Below are 18,597 nucleotides of genomic sequence, written 5' to 3'. Positions count from 1 at the left end.
TTTACTCTCTTGCACTCTTCTTGTACCAAATAAGAACTGAGTGCCGAAGTTCCTTGCCCTGCAGCTATCTGCTGCTAATTCACATAGATATTCAAGTTGCTCGGTACTCCAACTGGATGGAGAGAATTACTCTGCCGAGATAACAAGATTTTATACTCACCACACAGATCCCCAGTCACGATCCACAGGTAAGAGCCACAGGGCAAGAGCCTCTGGCGAGCAGGAGGCTTGGAATTCAAATGCTCACAGCCCCCACCTCTCACACACAAGCTCTAATCACAACAACCCCAAGTAACAAGGTAACAATCAAGCTTTCAGGCAGCAATCAACCAACTTTATAGCTGTAGACCAAGCAAGAGACAAGAAAGTTTACTGGTTACAGCTTGCAAAAGTTTGCTTTTGTATTGAGTATAATTCCCTAGGGGCTTATAAAAGTATTATAATTGCCTTGAGACAGGGAGAGAAGAAGGGGAAATGAGGATCTCATGATCTTCCTTAAGTCTGTCATAGATGTTTGTGTCCTGGGTCTGAAGCTCTAAAATACAAATGCGAGTTTTCCAAACACTCTTTTTCATATGAAGATGTAACTCAGAAGTAAGAAAGATTGCCAAAGTAAGCATAGCTATAATAAAAATGGTATAAACCAGTTCCAGAAAGGCATGTTTTATGTAGTTTATTTAGTAAATTGTCTAAATTGTTGTGTTTTTTTTAAATCAGACGAGCATGGTGGGGGAGTAGAGAAGGTCAGCATTCTGGAACCAACAGTGAGACATTCCTGATCTTCAGATGTTAAAGAGAATGTTTGGGTTGAATGTTTGATTCATCTGTTTCTTTCTTTCTTTTGCTCAATCACTTTAAAACGCTGTTAGCAAATCGTTATATAGTATACTCCCTGCATTAGAGGAAGCTGTTATTTCTGCAGTTTTTGTGAAAAGATATGAAACTATATATTTGCAAAACTGAATTTAATTGATAGGCGTTCTCTTACAATTTCCCAAGAGGACTACAATTGCATAGTTTTGGTTGTCTCTGTTAATATGACAGTAACAAAGAAACAGTCTTAGCCTTGAGTTTTATTTAAGAATGACTTGTTTTTTGCCTCTTAGGATCAGTTTATCATGGTCTGTGAGATTCTACCTGGGGCAACAGGCAAAAGGCTTTTGGATTCTCATCCTTTACTTCAGAATAAACATAAAAAGGAACCCAAGCCCTACAAAGGTCCTTCACAGTAGTTTGCCAGGTCACCTTACCCCAGCCCAGGGCCATACGTGTGTGGGGGGTAGGGATGCCAGGTTTCTCTTCACCACCAGTGGGAGGTTTTGGGGGCGGAGTCTGGGGAGGTAGGGGAGGGACTTCAATGCCATAGAGTCCAGTTGCCAAAGTGGCTATTTTCTCCAGGAGAACTGATCTCTATTGGCTGTTGGGAGGGGGCGTGGCTCAGTGGCAGAGCATCTGCCTGGCATGCAGAAGGTCCCAGGTTCAATTCACGGCATCTCCAGTTAAAGGGAGTAGACAAGTAGGTGACATGAAAGACTTCTGCCTGAGGCCTTGGAGAGCCGCTGCTGGTCTGAGTAGACAATACTGACTTTGATGGACCGAGGGTCTGATTCAGTAGAAGGCAGCTTCATATGTTCATATGAGATCACTTGTAATAGCAGGAGATCTCCAGCTAGTACCTGGAGGTTGGCAGCCCTGGGGGGGTGGCAAGGAGGGCAGCTGCCGCCTCTGTGGCATGCATAGAGGGCGGTAGAACTGCCTTTCCTGTAGGTGCCTCTGTGCCGGGTAGGAGACGCAGTTCTGGTGCCCTCTCTGCTTGCCACAAGGGTGGCGGCTGCCCTCGCCCCCCCCCCCCCCGTTATGGCCCTGCTCCAGTCATAAGTCAAACATAGGGTTGCCTACTCCAGCTTGGGAAATTCTTGAAGATTTGGGTATGGAGTCTAGGGAGAGTGGCATTTGAGTAGGGTAAGGGTGTAATGCCACAGAGTCCACCCTCCAAAGCAGCCATTTTCTCCAGGAGAACTGATATCTGTATTCTGGAGTTAAGTTGTAATACTAGATCTTTAGGCCCCAACTGGAGGCTGTCAACCCTACCAGACTCTTGAACCCTGGAATGAATATAAAATAGAAATTCTTAAAACGCAAGGCAGATAATTAAGAATGGAATGGGGTAAAAGGGAACAGTGGAAGAAGAGGGGTGGGATTTTTTCTCATGGCCCAAGCATTATAAGGGAAAAGGTAAGCTTTTGAAAGAATTCTGAAGGTAGGACTTTTGTCCTGCTTGGCTGTTTGAGATTCCCAGGCAAACAATAGCTTAGGGAGATACAGATAAGTACTTCAGCAACACAGGGCTGTCACTGTTTTACCTAGAAGATAAATACATAGTCATGATTCCAGATTCCAGGAGAAACCTGTGGTTTTCATTCAAGGCTTGGGAGGAGACAAAGTAAAAATAGGGTTTTTTTTGGAGAAGGCTCTGTCCTAAAATTTACGTGCTTGATTACTCATATAAATATGCCAAGCGAAAGGGGCAGGAGATCTCTGTGTGTATCCAGTCAAACCCTTCTCCAAGCAGGAATAAAAGCCATTGGTTGAGTTATTCCAAGAAAGTTTTGTTGGGTACATCTTCATGCTATCTAATATTCCCTTTGCTGATTTTGACCTCTTGGATACCCATTTGAAATAAAAGTTCTTCAGGTACTGCTGGACATGCATTCTGTTATCCTTAAGATAGTAGTTTTCAAACTTTTGAAGTAGGATCCATTTCTTAAAGTTGTTGGGATTTTTGGATCTACTCCGAAACTTACTCAGGACCAACTTTGCAAAGTAACTCCACAGTATTTTTCTCATCTCTAACACAAAACACAGTACTCTTAGATCAGTTAACACTGAACAAGTTTATATTTTATTTTTCATGTTTGTATTTTATAACTGAGCACCTGGCTGAATTTCATGGCTATTTTTAACACTACTGGAAAGCAAATGCCAATTTGCCATCAAGCCTCCTAGAGCCTTTTCTCCCAAATCACCCTTTTCCTATGTCCTGGCCTCATGACTCACCTACGAGCAAATTGTGTTGCATTTTTGAGTCCTGGTCCTCATTTTGAGAGCCAATGCCTTAAGATATATGAAATGCTATAGTCAAAATGGAATGCAGAATGGTATAGTGTAACCCAGTCTCATCAGATCTCAGAAGCTAAGCAGGGTCAGTACTTGTATGAGAGACCACCAAGGAAGACTTTGTAGAGGAAGGCAACAGCAAGCCATCTTTGTTTAAACACTTGCCTGGAAAACCTTATGGGGTCACCATACGTTGGCTGTGACTTGATGGCACTTTATACCTACTGTAAGCTCTAGCCCTGTGGCGAACCCATAAACAGATTCCAGCAGACAGCAAGTCCACGAGGTGGAGCTCAATCACACTATCGCATACCATCCTCATGGCTTGCTCCTGACACCTACACACAGTCAAATGATAAACATACTTTGGAAAGTCTTGGCTTTTACACATTTGTTTATGATGTTTGGACTGGGGAACAAATAAAGAGTACCAAGAGACACCAGTATTATATTCAGTCAGAAAAAGTGTTAACATTTGTTTAAACCTCTGCAGTTCGGACATGTCCAAAACTCCATATCCCTCAAAATGGGCACATAAATTGCTCAATAAGTGAGATCTCATATAAGACTGTGTGTTTTGTGACCTGCGATGAAGGCTATGAATTGGATGGGAACTCCAAACTCATCTGTCAAGGCAACTCTCAGTGGGATGGAAAGGAACCAAAGTGTGTGGGTATGCATTTTTTTTGTTACATTACTGTTGTCATACAATCATCATCAAAGTGTATTGCTTAAATAAGGTTGTGACACAACTTCAGCAATGTCAACACAGACGTCTTCTACATTTAAAGGAAAGTTAAATGTTAATATTTATGTACAGTCAAATAATCAACTGCATTTGTTTCAACAAACTGCAGTTGCAATTTTTTCCTGTCTTATAACTTACTACACTTCTGTCCTATGTTTTCTCCCACAGCCTTATAAAAAACTCAACAGTTACATAGATGTGGGAAGAATAAGGCTTGTTGCCTTCATTAGAACTGCACAACGCACAGGTTTCTTCATAGTAGCCCTTACAGTTGTTAACAGTTTTGATGCTCAAAGGGGAAATTGTGCTACCCACAATCCCCCCAATATGTGTGGTCACCATTTGGAGTGCATAAGGCAATGCATGTATTTTCCACTGCTTTGATATGCACAAGCTTGTACCCTGAAATAGTCTGGGCTTCCAGTCACATGTACTCAAGCTGGAAAATACATGCTTGTCCATTTAGCACAAATTGGTGATGTGACAAATTGGGACGACCCGTGAGTTGCATAATCTTCCGCTTTCATAGGAGGTGGGAAGATGGCAGAGGGAGCACATGATGAGCTGTATTCAGCAGGCTTACAGCCCCAACATTAGCAGGAGTGCTAATTAGCCCCTCTTAACTGCCGGGAGTGAAGAGTAATAAGAGGATGGGGACCAATTTAAAGGGCAGCTGCAGTCTATCCTTCAGTAAACGACTACTGCACATTTTTAAAGCACTGCCTTTGACAGCCATTCTTGAGATATTTGTAGGGATGGAAATTAAGGATCTGAGTAGCAACGTTTTAAAAGACTGGTGCATAGCAGTTTTCTGCATTCCTGAAAGGCTCCTTTTGCTGGCCTTGACCAGCCCCCCCCCCCACATAATTTCATGGCTTTCCTGTTGTATTGAACATAGAACAATATTTCTACTATTTCTGATGAGTACCGTATTTTTCGCTCCATAGGACGCACCTGACCATAACACGCACCTAGTTTTTAGAGGAGGAAAACAAGAAAAAATCTTGTTTTCCTCCTCTAAAAACTTGTCTTATGGAGTGAATGCCAGCTGGGCGTGTGCATGTCAGGACGGCGTGAGCCGCCGTTCCCCGCCCCAACGGCCAGCTAGGAGGCGGGCGGGGCCGCACAGAGCCGGATGGGCGCGTGCGCCCTGCCCTCCTCCCAGCTGGCTGGCTGCTTTAAAGCCGGCTCCCGGGGCGGCCTGGCTCCGCACCCCGCTGCCGCTGTGCTGGAGCCTGGCCGCACATCTTGCTGCAATGCCAGAGCCGCCCCGCCCCGGGAGCCGGCTTTAAAGCCACCAGCCAGCTGGGCGGCAGGAGGGACCTCATACCGGTACATTCACTCCATAACACGCACAGAAATTTCCCCTCACTTTTGAGGAGGAAAAAAGTGCGTGTTATGGAGCGAAAAATACGGTATATATTATATTTATATACAGTGACTTACACGTACTTCCTTCCTCTAGAGTTGCAGTGTCCTGCATTCCAGAAACCAAAAGATGTGATTGTTCACCCAGATGTTTGTGGGCTTGGGCCTTCCAAATACGGGACTATGTGTAGGTTCAGTTGCCCCAACGGATTCATTTTAGCTGGAGTCAGAGAAGAACTGAGATGTTTAAGCAGCAAGAAGTGGAGTGAAGATGTGCAGAAGGCTTTCTGTAAAGGTATACATGTTGACGATAATTTTCTTCTTTTAACAAGGGAGAAGGAGAAGAACCAGGGGAAGAGATTGATGGGAAATAAATAAATAACAAGTTTGAGACTGGAGAAAATCAAGATTGAAATCCTTGCTAAAAAGAGCTGATTGTGCCTTTGCTAGAAAATGGATATTGGAATAACCTACTTTGTTATTTAAGGAGGCAACAATTAAAATGGTTACAGCTAGCAAAAGTACAGTTCCATCACTTCTGCTTTAATAATAATATTGACTGCAATCCCAAGAGTCCTTTCTTGGGAGTAAGCCCCACTGAATAAAATGGGACTTGGTCCAGGAGGACAGGTTTAGGATTAATTCCATAGGCTGTGGAAAGATGGTCTATACGATGCTAACAGTTCTGGCAGATTTGGCTGTTTTTTTAACTTGTGCATTTTTTAATCTTGTTGATTGACTGTTGTTCGTGCATCCTTGTTGCTTTGTTCGCTACACTGAGTCTGAGGTAACAAGTGATGATATAAATATTTCAAATAAATAAAACAAAGTGAATTTAAGATGCTGGATTCTTGGAGAACTAGCATGGCGTAGTGGTTAAGAGCGGTGGACTCTAATCTGGAGAACCGGGTTTGATTCCCCGCTCCTCCACATGAAGCCTTCTGGGTGACCTTGGGCCACTCACAGAACACTCTCAGCCCCACCTCCCTCCCAAAGTGCCTGTTGTGGGGAGAGGAAGGGATTGTAATGTTAAACTGCTTTGAGACTCCTTAAGGTAGAGAAAAGCGGAGTATAAAAACCTACTCTTCTTCTTCTGTAGTTCTGCTCAGTTAAATTCCTTTTGTGGAACAGTGATTAATTACCCTTAGCAGTTGTTGAGTAGGTTTTAACTCATGAACATATACAAATGGGAAATATTAAGTTATAGGCATCTCTTTCCTTATCTCATAAATCATAATACATGGATGCATTTTTATGCTATTTTGTGAACATGAAATATGGGTTTCTGAATGTCAGAAACCTTTGTTCAGTATTCAGAAGTGTGTGAGTTATGAATTGGTTTACACGCTATGAAATAAAGGCACTGTTACGTATGGATGAAAATAATATGATGATGTTTTAGAAAGAAATAGCACCTTTGAACTTTATTGGGATACCTTTGTAAATATACATCCTGAACTGACTTATTATATTTATTTTATGGCGCAGACATTGAAGTACCAAAGATTAGTTGCCCTGATGACATTGAAACCGCTACTCTCGAACACCAGAATTCTGCAAATATTAGCTGGGAGGTTCCATCTGCAAATGACAATTCTGGAGAGGAGGTAAGCAAAAATCATAATTTAATTTGATGCAAACTCTTTTTAAGGCAGATTAATTACTGTAATGATTAGTTGATATGAAGCACCTTGACAAAAAGTACTATATTTCCAGGATGCTGTCACCCCTCGGTTCAGACTCAAAAAGTTCTTTTTTTGGATGCTTGAAACTGGAACAAAAATATCTTGTACGTGTATATTCTCCCATCACCTGTGTTATGGGGTGGGGGAGATTGCGTGGCTTGCCTCTGTTCTAGCTTTGGCCATATTGCCTGTCTGGCTAAATGTTCATTGGGTCTGGATTACAAACACTTTGTCTTGGTTGTCCTCCATCAATCTGGCCCAACAGGGAAAATCGTCTTGCAAAAGAGGTGGTTTGTTTCCTTTGCTGTCTGGATCCTGCTGGGGTGGAAGTAGGGTAAACTGCATGGCTTAGCTGTTTTGTCAGTCTTGTCCACTTTGCCTCCCTGCTTGACTGTGAATGCCAAGCATATTTTTTATATGAACTGGATGTATGCAATCTCGCACTGCTGCCTGAGGACTGTAAGTCAGTTCCCTGATTTCTGAGCAAGCATCAATTTAGGGCTGCCAGTGCTGGCCTGGAAAATTTCTGGAAATATGGGAGCAGTTCTTGTGGAGGGAGGGGAATTTGCAGAATGATTTCACCTAGAATTTATGGAATACCATAGAGTCTGCCCTCTGAAGCTGATCTCTGTAGTCGGGAGATTAGCTGTAATACTGGGAGAACTGCAGGCCCTAATCGGCAACCCTAGCACAATGGCAAAACTACTCAAAATGCTGTTTGCTCTGAATTGCAAGCACATGGGTCAAGGCAGACTGTCAAGGAGGTTGGCGTCTCCTGGCTCACCTGGAGGGTGGATGGTCCAGGAGGCTAGGGAGGGGTCAGAATTCTGTCCTCAGAAGGCAGGCCAACAACATTCCTTCAAAGAGATGGAGACAAGGATAGAGGAAAGGAGACCACAAAGGGGGAAAAGGAAGGAATGGGAAGGGAATCATGCCACACCACTCCCTTTAAGGCCTGCCCAAGTAGTCGGCCTCTCCCTTGGAGTCTCATTCCCAAACTCCCTTAGACTCACTCTTGCCCCCTCATGTCTCCACACAGGGCTGTTGAAGCCATTATCCAGCCTCATCATACTGAATGCATGTCAGGCCAGATAGGCCCAACTGAGATGTCTCGCCCTAATGGCCCTTGGCCGCCTCCCTCCTGCCTTGTACTGAGGGTATAACCCTGGCCACTGTCCTCCCAGTCCTTATCCCACCAGGACCCATCTGGTCTTTCTGCCACACAGTCATATAAAGTGTTGACCCTAAACAAGCATTGAGAGCAAGGTTGATATGAATGTTGATCGTATTTTATTATGAAGTTCCTGCAGCATCCCGGCTATGTTTATAGTGTGATATTATGTTGGATATTATGTTCCCAAAGGAGAGTGTGAGATGCAAGTTTAAAAAATAAATAAATACATAAAATAAACACAAAACATTATTGTTGTTGTTATTTTTAAATTGACCTTACCAAACTCATGAACGTAGCTGCAGCTATGCATTGGCAGAGTAATGGCCAGATGGAAGAAAAATACATTGCTAAATTTCAGGTGCATTCTGCTCAAGGGAGCACTGAGCAGGATTATTTTTTTCCATGTTCAGCAGGCTTCCATACAGACTTTATGCACATAGGGCAGAGCAACAGACTTGCCTTTTTACACATGTGCAAAGGTCTAATGGGGAAAATGTTGGAAGTAGCTGTATAGAAAGAGGTTACATAAGTGCTGACTGGCTTCCAATTCCTTAGCTATTTCTTTTAGCTATCTGGCAATGAGGTCATAACATGTGCTGTCAAACTTGCTCCTGATTGGAATATTTACTGCCCTGTGGGCACCTGAAAAGTTTGTTCTTGTTTCAGGTATCAGTTCAGGTTACTCCAGCATTTACACCACCTTACCTTTTCCCAATTGGAGAAGTTGGCATCACATATACAGCAACAGATAAATCTGGAAACCAGGCAAGCTGTACTTTCAGCGTCAAAGTTATTGGTGAGCAAAATAGCTACCCATTGTGATTTATCATCGGCTTTAGTTGAAGCTGAATTTTGTTTTTATTAGATTCTTAAACATGATGCATAAGTATCCATGCTGCCTTTATGGGCATGAAATAGTTTGCGCTTCTTCTTCTCTCAGTTCTCCAGTCCACAAGGAGTTTTATCTTAAACTTTTCATGACATCCCCCTATTTGCCTTGACATGCCTGTTTAAATTTGTTGATGGCATATGATGACATTTCATCTTATTCTTCAAATTCTTTAGACCTAGAACCCCCAGTAATTGATAAATGCAGATCTCCGCCTCCAATTCAGGTAGCTGAGAAGGAGTACAGAGTGACATGGGATGAGCCACAGTTTTCTGATAATTCAGGTGAGTTACTTTGGCTAGAATTCAGTAGAAAGGGCAAAACGGTCCCAACAAGTAATGAATATTTTAGACTCCTTGTGTAGTTTTGATTACATTTTGATGAACAGAGTTGAAGTACAGTGCATTTCTCCAGAAAGTACTATCTTATCATAAGCATTAACAGCCTATTCCTGAGAATAGGGCTGAAAGTCTTTAGGAGGTGGCGTGACCCCGCCGCCAGCATAAGTGCGTGTAAGCTCGTGATTACACGCACTTACGCTGGCGGCGAGGCCAGTCCATGCTGGCAGCCGAGCACCACAAGACCTCGCCTCCCCCCCTTTGCCGGCGCGGCCTCTCTGTGGTGCTGGCCATGGCATAGAGAGGCCATGCTGGCGCAGGGGGGCGGGGCGGGGGCGGGCTGGAGGGCGGCTCCCTATTCCGGTTCGGCCGGTTACGGCAGTGTTGCTCCTGCTTTTAGCCTAGTTGAAAACAAAAAAAACCTTGAAAAGGCTGTTTTAATTCCTGCGGCATGCGCAAATCGGCTTAGGAAGAGGCGCCACTGCGCCTCTTCCCCACCGAGTCCGCATGCCGCCATTTGAGGAATGCACTGTATGAAGGCTAGGATTTTGATACATAGTAATTGATGTGGAATAAATTCTGCCCTTTGGTCTATAACTATTACACATAAAAATAGGAATTAGAACAGAAACATCAGGATATTATAATTAAGTAGCGGGGTTTATAGTTACAAAAATTATACCCTGTATTTCAGTTATTAAAACAATACTGACAATGTCTTATAACAAGATAAAAACAAAGGTTGAAACAATTTTTAAGAATTAATTTAAAACAGTAACAACAACAAAAAACAATTTCTAAAACAGGAGCTAACATAAAAATACAATTGATAAAACAGCGGTCAGTAAAATGGTAAAATTGCATTACCACACACACACAACTTTAGAATAGATTGAAGAAATAATCAAAAGCCTCTGGAACAGAAAGATCTTGACCAGCTGTACAGATTAACTGTACAGTCCTAAGGGCACTTTCTTAGGAGTAAGCCATACTGAATAAGATGGGACTTAGTTCTGAGTAGACCTGGTTAGATTGCTCCCTAAATGTGAGTGGGCACGGCGAGGTCCATAGAGTAGGGAGGTCCACAGAATGGGAGGCACCATTTATCCACCTCAGCTCCGTTATTGAGGGCCCAAAGAGCAGTGCTTGGGTTGCCGGGCTGAGTCCCCTGGCTCCTGATAGAAGGGTTGGGGGTGAGAACATCATGGGGGGGTGTTGCCACTTGGAGCACTGGTGGGCAACAGGAGCTTGAGGGGGGAATCATACCTTCACATGTAATTCACATCTCCTGTCTTCACATGCAATTTGTCTCCAAGTCCACTATGTTATTGTTGTGAACAAAAAGGCAAATAAAAAGGCAAATAAAGGACTGAATATATCCTATCAAGGCTTGAATGCATAGAGAGCTTACTCCAGAAAACCATTGAATAGGCCACAGATTTCTTTAGGAATTGAATGAAATCAGTGTATGGTTTGGTCCCCTGGAAGATTTTCACATGCAGTAGGGTCCTTGTACTAGTGTGTGTGTCTGTGAAGTGCCGTCAAGTCGCAACTGACTTATGGCGACCCCAGCATGGGGCTTTCAAGGCAAGTGAGAAGCAGAGGTGCTTTGCCATTGCCTTCCTCTGCAGAGCTTTCCTTGGTGGTCTCCCATCCAAGTACTGACCCTGCTTAGCATCTGAGATCTGACAAGATTGGCCTACACCATGCTGCCTTCCCTCCTATACTGGTACAAGTAGAAGTGTGAAAAAACCTTTTGCTGGTCCTTTGTGCTAAGTTAAATATTGCATCCCCCAATCTGGTTTTTCGCTTGCACAAGTCATTGTACAAGCTATTTCTGGGCACTATAGAATGGAAAGCACTAGGTGTTGCAGAAGATTCTGTGCAAATGGAACTGCACTTAGTAGGTTTATGCTTCTGCTCATGTATATTGTTAGGTTCAAGCCTGTTTGTGAAGCACAGAACGATGATTTTGGACCCATGCTTCTAGCCTGCTAGGGATGCAGACTTAACGGAACAATAGAAATGCCATTTTCCTCACTGTTTTTGTTTGTGGACTTTTCTAGGAGTTGTCTTAACGGTAACTAAAAGTCACTCACCTGGAGACCTCTTTCCCAAAGGAGAGACACTGGTCCAGTATATGGCCACAGATTCTGCAGGCAATAACAGAACATGCGAGATCCACATAGTCATCAGAGGTTTGTTGGGTTATTGCTTGTATTTAAAGTGATTTGTGCGGGTTGAGTATCAAAGGGTAACGGCTGTTACCTTCTATCCAAGAAGAAAGCCTGTAAGCCTGAGGACCATTGCTGATCACTCCAGGCATGAGGAGAAAGTCATACCAAGGTGGCTTGGTATGTGTGTGTGTATTTTAAATATTTGACCCCCCCTCCCCTCCAGCCACTCCTTTTTCTAAAACTAGTGGAAGAGATTAGGTCAAGAACAAACATTTCTGGAAGTCTGATATTTTACTATGTCACTGCCTTATTTATTCTGAAGCTCCATCCATATCTTACTCCCATATTTTCCCCCCTTTTGTCAGGTTCTCCTTGTGAAGTTCCTTTTACCCCAGTGAATGGTGATTTTATATGCAGAGAAGATGAGAGAGGTGTTAACTGCACATTGCGTTGCATGGATGGATATGATTTCACTGCAGGGTCAGAGGAAAACTATTATTGTGCCTATGCGGACGGCCTCTGGAATCCACCTTATTCTACTGAGTGGCCTGACTGTTCTTGTAAGGTTAATTAATTGTGTTGTTTTTCAAGTGTCGATTTGTTCTTTGTCTACTCAGCAACGGGAAATCCAACAATTGGACATTATAGTAATAACTTTGGTTTTGTTGGAGTAAAAAATGTGAATCAGACGCCATTCTAATTGTAGCCACCCAAGCATTTAGATAATCAGACGTTCGGGGGGAGGGGAAAAGAAATGCATATTACATGGTATCATTCAAGGTTATACAATGGCATAGTTATCTAGTGTTACATAGATCCCCCACTTTAAGTGGACCCCAGTAATAGGTGCCCTGTGTAGTAAGCCATCTCATGCAACAGTGAGACATATAGATCAGGCAAACTCCTCTAGGCCAGGGATGGGGAACCTTTTTTCCACCAAGGGCCATTTGGATATTTATAACATCATTCGCGGGCCATACAAAATTATCAACTTAAAAATTTGCCGACCAATACGTTTCTCCATGGCCCAGGTGGGAAAGGGTTAACACAGTTTCTTGGGTGGTCCTAGCAGCTCCATAGCTAATGACTCTTCTGCAAGGGGGGGGAAGGTTCCTTTTCTCAGCAAAACAAACTCGCATCTGCCTTGAATAGAGGCTATTCCTGTCCGTGGGAGGGTGCGGATCACCAGTCTTAGATCCTTCTGAGCTAGAGATCTGCCAGGACCCACGAAGGGCCAGACCAAATGATTTCGTGGGCCTTAAACGGCCCCCAGGCCTGACGCTCCCCACTCCTGCTCTAGGCCTTTACTAAGCTTTTTTGGCTAGGTTTGCAGTGACTAGGACAATCAATGGATCACAAAGGCTCAATTCTAGATACAAATGCCTCAACATATAGGGTAACCACATGAAGAGTAAAATAATATAGCTTGGGTCCCATGCACCCTTTTTCCCTTGTGTGCCTCTAAAGAGGTTACTATAGTTGTAATTTCCAGATCTTATGTGATTGTACTAACTGCTTGTACCATCAGCCATAAAAATGTAAAAAGAGCCCTGCTAGATCAGACGGGTGGTCCATCTACTCCAGCATCCTGTTTCACACAGTGGCCAACCAATTGTCCTGGAGGGCCAACAAACAGAGAATGGAGGCCTTTTCCAGATGGTACCTCCAAGCACAGGTCTTTAGAAGTTTCCTGGCTTTGAATGTGGTGGTTTCCTTTGGTTGCTATGGCTAGAAGCCATTGATGGACATATTGTCTATGAATCTGCCTAATCCCCTTAGACTTATTATTACACAAAGAAATTAAGTACCTGTTTTAATGCTGTTTGATGTTGTGTAACACACAGGACCTGGTGCAGGTTGCAGTTAGCTGTGACCTGGAAGCTGAAAGCATCCTCCTTCCTATCCCTGCACTTCTGCTTCTGTCCCTGTTGTGCCCCTATACACCCTGGTTAATTTTCATTTGAACCAGTCCTATGTAATTTGCACTTCTGTGTTTCTAAACTTTTGGTTATCTAAATATTTGTGACATCTCAGTGGTTATTTGAATAAATATTGATTGTCCCGCATTATTAAAATAGACTTAGGCTTCATTCAGGAACCTAGCCAAACCTGGGATCCCTTAGTCATAGGCATTAACTAGTTTAGCAAACCTAGGGGAAATGTGTTATTGCCACTTACTGCTTTTGTGCTTACACAAATAGCTCTCAGTTATCTCCATTTTAATGTAAATTACTAATGTAACATAAATTAGTATAAACCAAACTATTGTGCTCTTCTACAGCAGTTCCGTTGTAATGCTTCCCCAACATTTTTCAGTGAATCGTTTGGCAAATCATGGTTTCAAATCCTTTGAGATGCTATACAAAGCAACACGATGTGATGACAGCGACCTTCTTAAAAATTTTGTGGATGCATTTCAGAGTGCGCTTGGTAAAATGGTGGGTTAGTAATACTTTCTTTTTTAAAGTAGCAATTTGTTAAAAGTTAGCTGCTTTCCTCCAAAATGTTAAAATACAGTGTGCCCTGTTGAAAAAGAAATTTTCATTTTCAAATGTACAGTTTACTCTTTAATAGCTTCTTTGTTTATTGTTAGGAATTTATACTGTGAGGGTAAAGATATATTTAAATCAAGTCTGTTTACTCCTCATCAGGTTATGAAGGCTGTTGGCCAACAGACTGGATTTATTTCTGATTTGAAGTAGAAAATTAAATACAATTATTAAAGTTAGGGAAATTTAGGTTTAGTATGGGTATCTGTCTGAAGAATTTTAGAGGCTAATATAATGATTCTGTGATCTAATGTTTGTTTTGCTACTTTAATTTTTGCTTGTAGGTTCCAACATTTTGCAATGATGTTGATGACATAGACTGCAGGCTGGAGGATTTGCCAAAGAAACACTGCCTGGAATATAATTACGACTATGAGAATGGCTTTGCTATTGGTAAATTAATAATTTTGTTGCTCATCATCTCAAAAATGTCATAAGCATACAGCAAGGGCTATTGTAGGTTGTCCCTGCAACAACTCTGAACGTGTGAATGCCTGAAGCTGCCTTATACTGAGTCAGACCATTGGTTCATTTTGCCAGTCTATGCAAATACTTGGATCCAGACTAAATTTTCTGCTAATGGAAGGAAACAGAACTTTTCTACCTCCCCCTCTCCCACTGCAGCACATTGGTTTCCTAAGCTGCTACTAGGACATACAACACCCTCAGAAACGGTATGGGGGTGAATCAAGTGTCTGCAGCCAGTAGTAGGAACTGGCAGAAATTCACTCCCTCTTCCATTGGTGGAGAACTTAGTCTGGATCCAGCCCTATATTTGGAACTCTACTTGGGTGTGTGTGTGTGTGACTTTGGTTTAGGGCATTGTTTGGACCAGTGGGCAGTGAAGGGATTAAGCACCCTGCCCATCAGTTCACCATTCTGAACTGCCATTTTTGCTTTGCTTTTCTCCTTTTTTAAAGTCTTGGGGCTTTGTTATAGTCACTCGCCTGTAATAGCTAGTCCCTTGGTGTGTTTAACTTTGTGCTAGATTGTTTGATGGGGCTTTTGACTTTGTATACCTTTTGTATATATGTGATCTAGAGAAATGTGAATTCAGGTCTGTCTATACATACAGCTAGCTCTTTATGTTTCTTCTTAAAATAATCTTACTTGATGCATTTGTTGGCAATCTTGGAAGTTTTTGTTTATTTTACTTGTAATATTTTTCTTTCTTTTACTGTTGCCTGTCAGGTCCAGGTGGCTGGGGAGCAGCAAATCGGCTGGATTATTCTTATGACGATTTCCTTGAAGTATTGCCTAAAGAACTACCAAAACCATCATCTGGTTCTGTGGACGTTGCACACTCCCGGGTCAAAAGGCACAAAAAAATAAGCCTGCCCATGTCAGACCACAAAATAAAATTAATTTTTAATATTACAGGTAAGGGATATCTTTCCTCCTTGCTTTAGTTTAAGTATGCATTTAATTACCTAAGTAAAACACTTCATGCTATAAGAAACAACCAAATATAAAATGGTGTATCTTTTTAATGGTTCTTGAAGCAGCATTTTCTTTTGCAGAAGCATTGTCCGCTGATTCAGTATCACAGTATTATTACATTTTTCCTGTTTGCCCTAATAGAACATAATGGCAAAAACCCTGTAATGCCTTTGTGTATATGTGTGTGGTTTCTTTGTTTTTCCTAATCCTAGCTAGTGTACCATTGCCTGATGAAAGAAATGATACACTGGAATTGGAGAACCAGCAACGCCTTCTAAAAACGCTAGAGACTATTACAAACAGGCTGAAAAGGACTCTCAATAAGGATCCAATGTATTCTTTTCAGTTTTCTTCTGAACTGCTTGTAGCTGACACCAACTCACTGGAAGCTGAAAAGGCCTTTCTGTTTTGCAGGCCAGGCTCTGTACTAAGAGGCCGGATGTGTGGTAAGCGTAATTCAGTTATCTAACCCATATTTAGGATTTTTAAACGTGCAGTCGTAAGCAGGCTTAACCCCACCTCCTTTCTGTGTGCTTTGAAATCTGCTCCCATTTACTGTGGAAGCTTCATGTTCCCATGTGGGGAGCAATACCCATATGGAAGAAGCCTCAGGGCCATGCTAGGCAATGCTGCATCTCTTGAGTCTGCCATGAGGACACAGTGCCATTTTAGAGTTTGTTTCTTAACTTTTCGAAATGTCACAGAGGCATGATACTGCTGGGGACTGAGGTACTGGCGAGGCTGGAGATGAGGGTCTCCCCCCCACACACATTGTTTTCAAGAGCTGAAATGGCTACCAGTGTGTGTGTGGGGTGGGGAGACAAGAGACCCCACCACACTGTGGTCCCCTGCAGGATTGGGCCACTGGAGCATTCTGAAAAGTCAAAAAACAAACTCTGAAATGGCACTGCATCCCAGAGTGTACTCAGGAGATGAAGTATCATCTGGTGTGACCCTCAGTCGTACTTGGATGAAACCAAGAGAGATGTAGTTTATTTTTTTGTTTATTGCATTTTTTTATCCAGCCCTAACTCAAAGGAGCCCAGGGAGCCATATATGATTACCTGTCCCTTTATACCTCATGATAACCCAGAGATGTCACTTAAGCTGAGAGGATGATTGGCCCAAGGTCACCCAGTGAACATCTTAGCTGGTTGGGGATTGGATATTCCCTTGCATTTAAGCAAAGTAATTCAACCACAAGACTGTTTATTTACTCATTCGTCATTTCATACAGACTTCTTTACAATCTTATCATACAAGCTGACAGATAAATGAATGAATGGGAAATTCTGCTCACTCCATGACCCAAATGTCTCCCTTCTAAATACTAAAAGCCTTTGGAATGTAAACAAGGCAATTTCTCCATCTCCTCCTTTAACTGGCTATAAGATGCTGTCAGTATCCCCTGCTCTAGTCTCTTTCAGGCCACTGGGGAGGAGCATTCTTTTTGTTTAATTTACACATTAGCTTCCCCCCACCCCTGCATACGTATGGGTTTTTCAGTATGCAGAAGCCCCTACATGGCACGTGCCATTGTATTGTTTTGTATGAAGTTTGATATTACAGGGAACAGGCTAGAGGCTTGAGAGGAATCATTGGGGTGGGGGTGGGGGGGAAGAGACACAATTGTGCCCCAAATCCAGTATACTACAAATGCTCAGGGCTTACGCAGTCTGACCTTCTCCTTTAGCCCTCTAAACTGTCACAAAAAGTGGAATCCTAAGCAGATGGGGCCCTGACCTGGAAGGCCCAGGCTAGCCCATTCTTGTCAGATCTCAAAAGCGAAGCACGATCGGTCCTGGCTATTAGAAGTCCAAGGTTGCTACACAGAGACAGGCAATGGCAAACCACTTGTCTGGCTCTTCCTCACCTGAGGCAGGGTCCAGTGCCAAAATGCCCTCCAGGTCCTCCTTTCTGTCAGTTGTGCCTCAGGAAGGGTCTCAGAATTCAGAGAGGAGGGGGTTGGCAACACCCTTAGACCCTCTGTTTCTGGCCAGCAGCCCTTCCATGACCAGTGTGGGATAGGTCTGGCTCTTCCCTCCTGGCCTTCCCTGGGCAGGCCTAATAAAGGCTTGCCTCGGGTTAGGCTGACCCTGGACTCCTCCAATGCCCTCTCTTTAAGGGTGGGCTCATGGTGATTGATGGGAACCGGGGCCACTGGACTCCCTGTCCTGTCCCACCCTCCTCCTTTCTGAGGTTTCAAGAGGCTGCTCTGCCTGCCTGCACTGGCCCCAGGAGCCCCCAGCTGCTGCTGGCCTCCTCCTCTGGCCTGTTGCCAGGTGCAGTCGGCTGCCTGAGTCCCACCTCCCATCTGAGGCCTATGCTTGGCCTGTCAGGCTTTGAGGTGCTGCCAGGGTGCTGCCCTCTGAGGTGCTGCCCTTGCCCCTTTCCCCACAGCCTCTTGTTGGACTGTTTGCCTCACCAGTGCCTGGGGAAGGCTGTCCCCTACTGGGGTCTCTTCTGGAGATGGTGAGGGATGGAGCCAGTACCCCCACCCCGGACACCACCTCTGTTCGTCTTGCCTTGAAAACACTGTGGGGTTGCCAGAAGTCAGCTGTGACTTGATGGCACTTTCCACCAAGCAGATGGGTTAAGGAGGGTGTGTGTCTGCTTAGGATTGCGCTGAAACTGCTGCAAAATGCTCAGCCTTCGAGAGCATATTCAGTCATCATCACACTTCTTTTGTGGGGGTTGGGTTTCTCTGTGGGTTAAGTTACAAAGAAATATTTTCTGCAGGCCTGGGAAGTTCTCAAAGTTTGTAGAGAGCTCTACCTGGTCTGTGTGTTTTTGTGATTAGCATGGGGAACAGCCCCTATTACATATAATTGCAATGACAAGTACCATGTGATTGTCACTGTTACTGATTCCCAGATTTTTTTTCAGGTCAGACAAATGTAGATTAGTGGTGCAATCCTGAAGGGGGGCCAAAGCGCCATAGTAGCCAGTGTAACCCCATGCCAGCATCTGTGCCACTTTGCGCCATGATAAAGCGGCATGGATGCTGGTGCGGGGGCACTTACACCGATACCATGGAGCAATGTAGCAGTGCAGGTAGCAAAAACCTGGAAGCAGGTGCCAGCGTTGGGGCGGGGGCATTCCTGGTGAGTTC

General features: G+C 43.6%; 1 protein-coding gene across 1 annotated transcript in view; it reads left to right on the top strand.

The window, feature by feature from the left end:
* SVEP1 (sushi, von Willebrand factor type A, EGF and pentraxin domain containing 1) overlaps window positions 1-18,597 on the top strand; it is a 162,135-nt gene that overhangs the window by 50,536 nt on the left and 93,002 nt on the right. The window contains exons 6-16 of the mRNA XM_056849206.1: window positions 3,611-3,790; window positions 5,331-5,528; window positions 6,722-6,840; window positions 8,759-8,888; window positions 9,158-9,265; window positions 11,386-11,517; window positions 11,862-12,056; window positions 13,813-13,934; window positions 14,330-14,438; window positions 15,237-15,425; window positions 15,698-15,931. Of these exons, the coding sequence (XP_056705184.1) occupies window positions 3,611-3,790; window positions 5,331-5,528; window positions 6,722-6,840; window positions 8,759-8,888; window positions 9,158-9,265; window positions 11,386-11,517; window positions 11,862-12,056; window positions 13,813-13,934; window positions 14,330-14,438; window positions 15,237-15,425; window positions 15,698-15,931 (1,716 nt within the window). The remainder of the gene's footprint in view (window positions 1-3,610; window positions 3,791-5,330; window positions 5,529-6,721; window positions 6,841-8,758; window positions 8,889-9,157; window positions 9,266-11,385; window positions 11,518-11,861; window positions 12,057-13,812; window positions 13,935-14,329; window positions 14,439-15,236; window positions 15,426-15,697; window positions 15,932-18,597) is intronic.

This window comes from Euleptes europaea, chromosome 4, assembly GCF_029931775.1.
Source record: "Euleptes europaea isolate rEulEur1 chromosome 4, rEulEur1.hap1, whole genome shotgun sequence".
Lineage (NCBI taxonomy): Eukaryota > Metazoa > Chordata > Lepidosauria > Squamata > Sphaerodactylidae > Euleptes > Euleptes europaea.
This window is presented reverse-complemented; position numbering and strand designations above follow the sequence as displayed.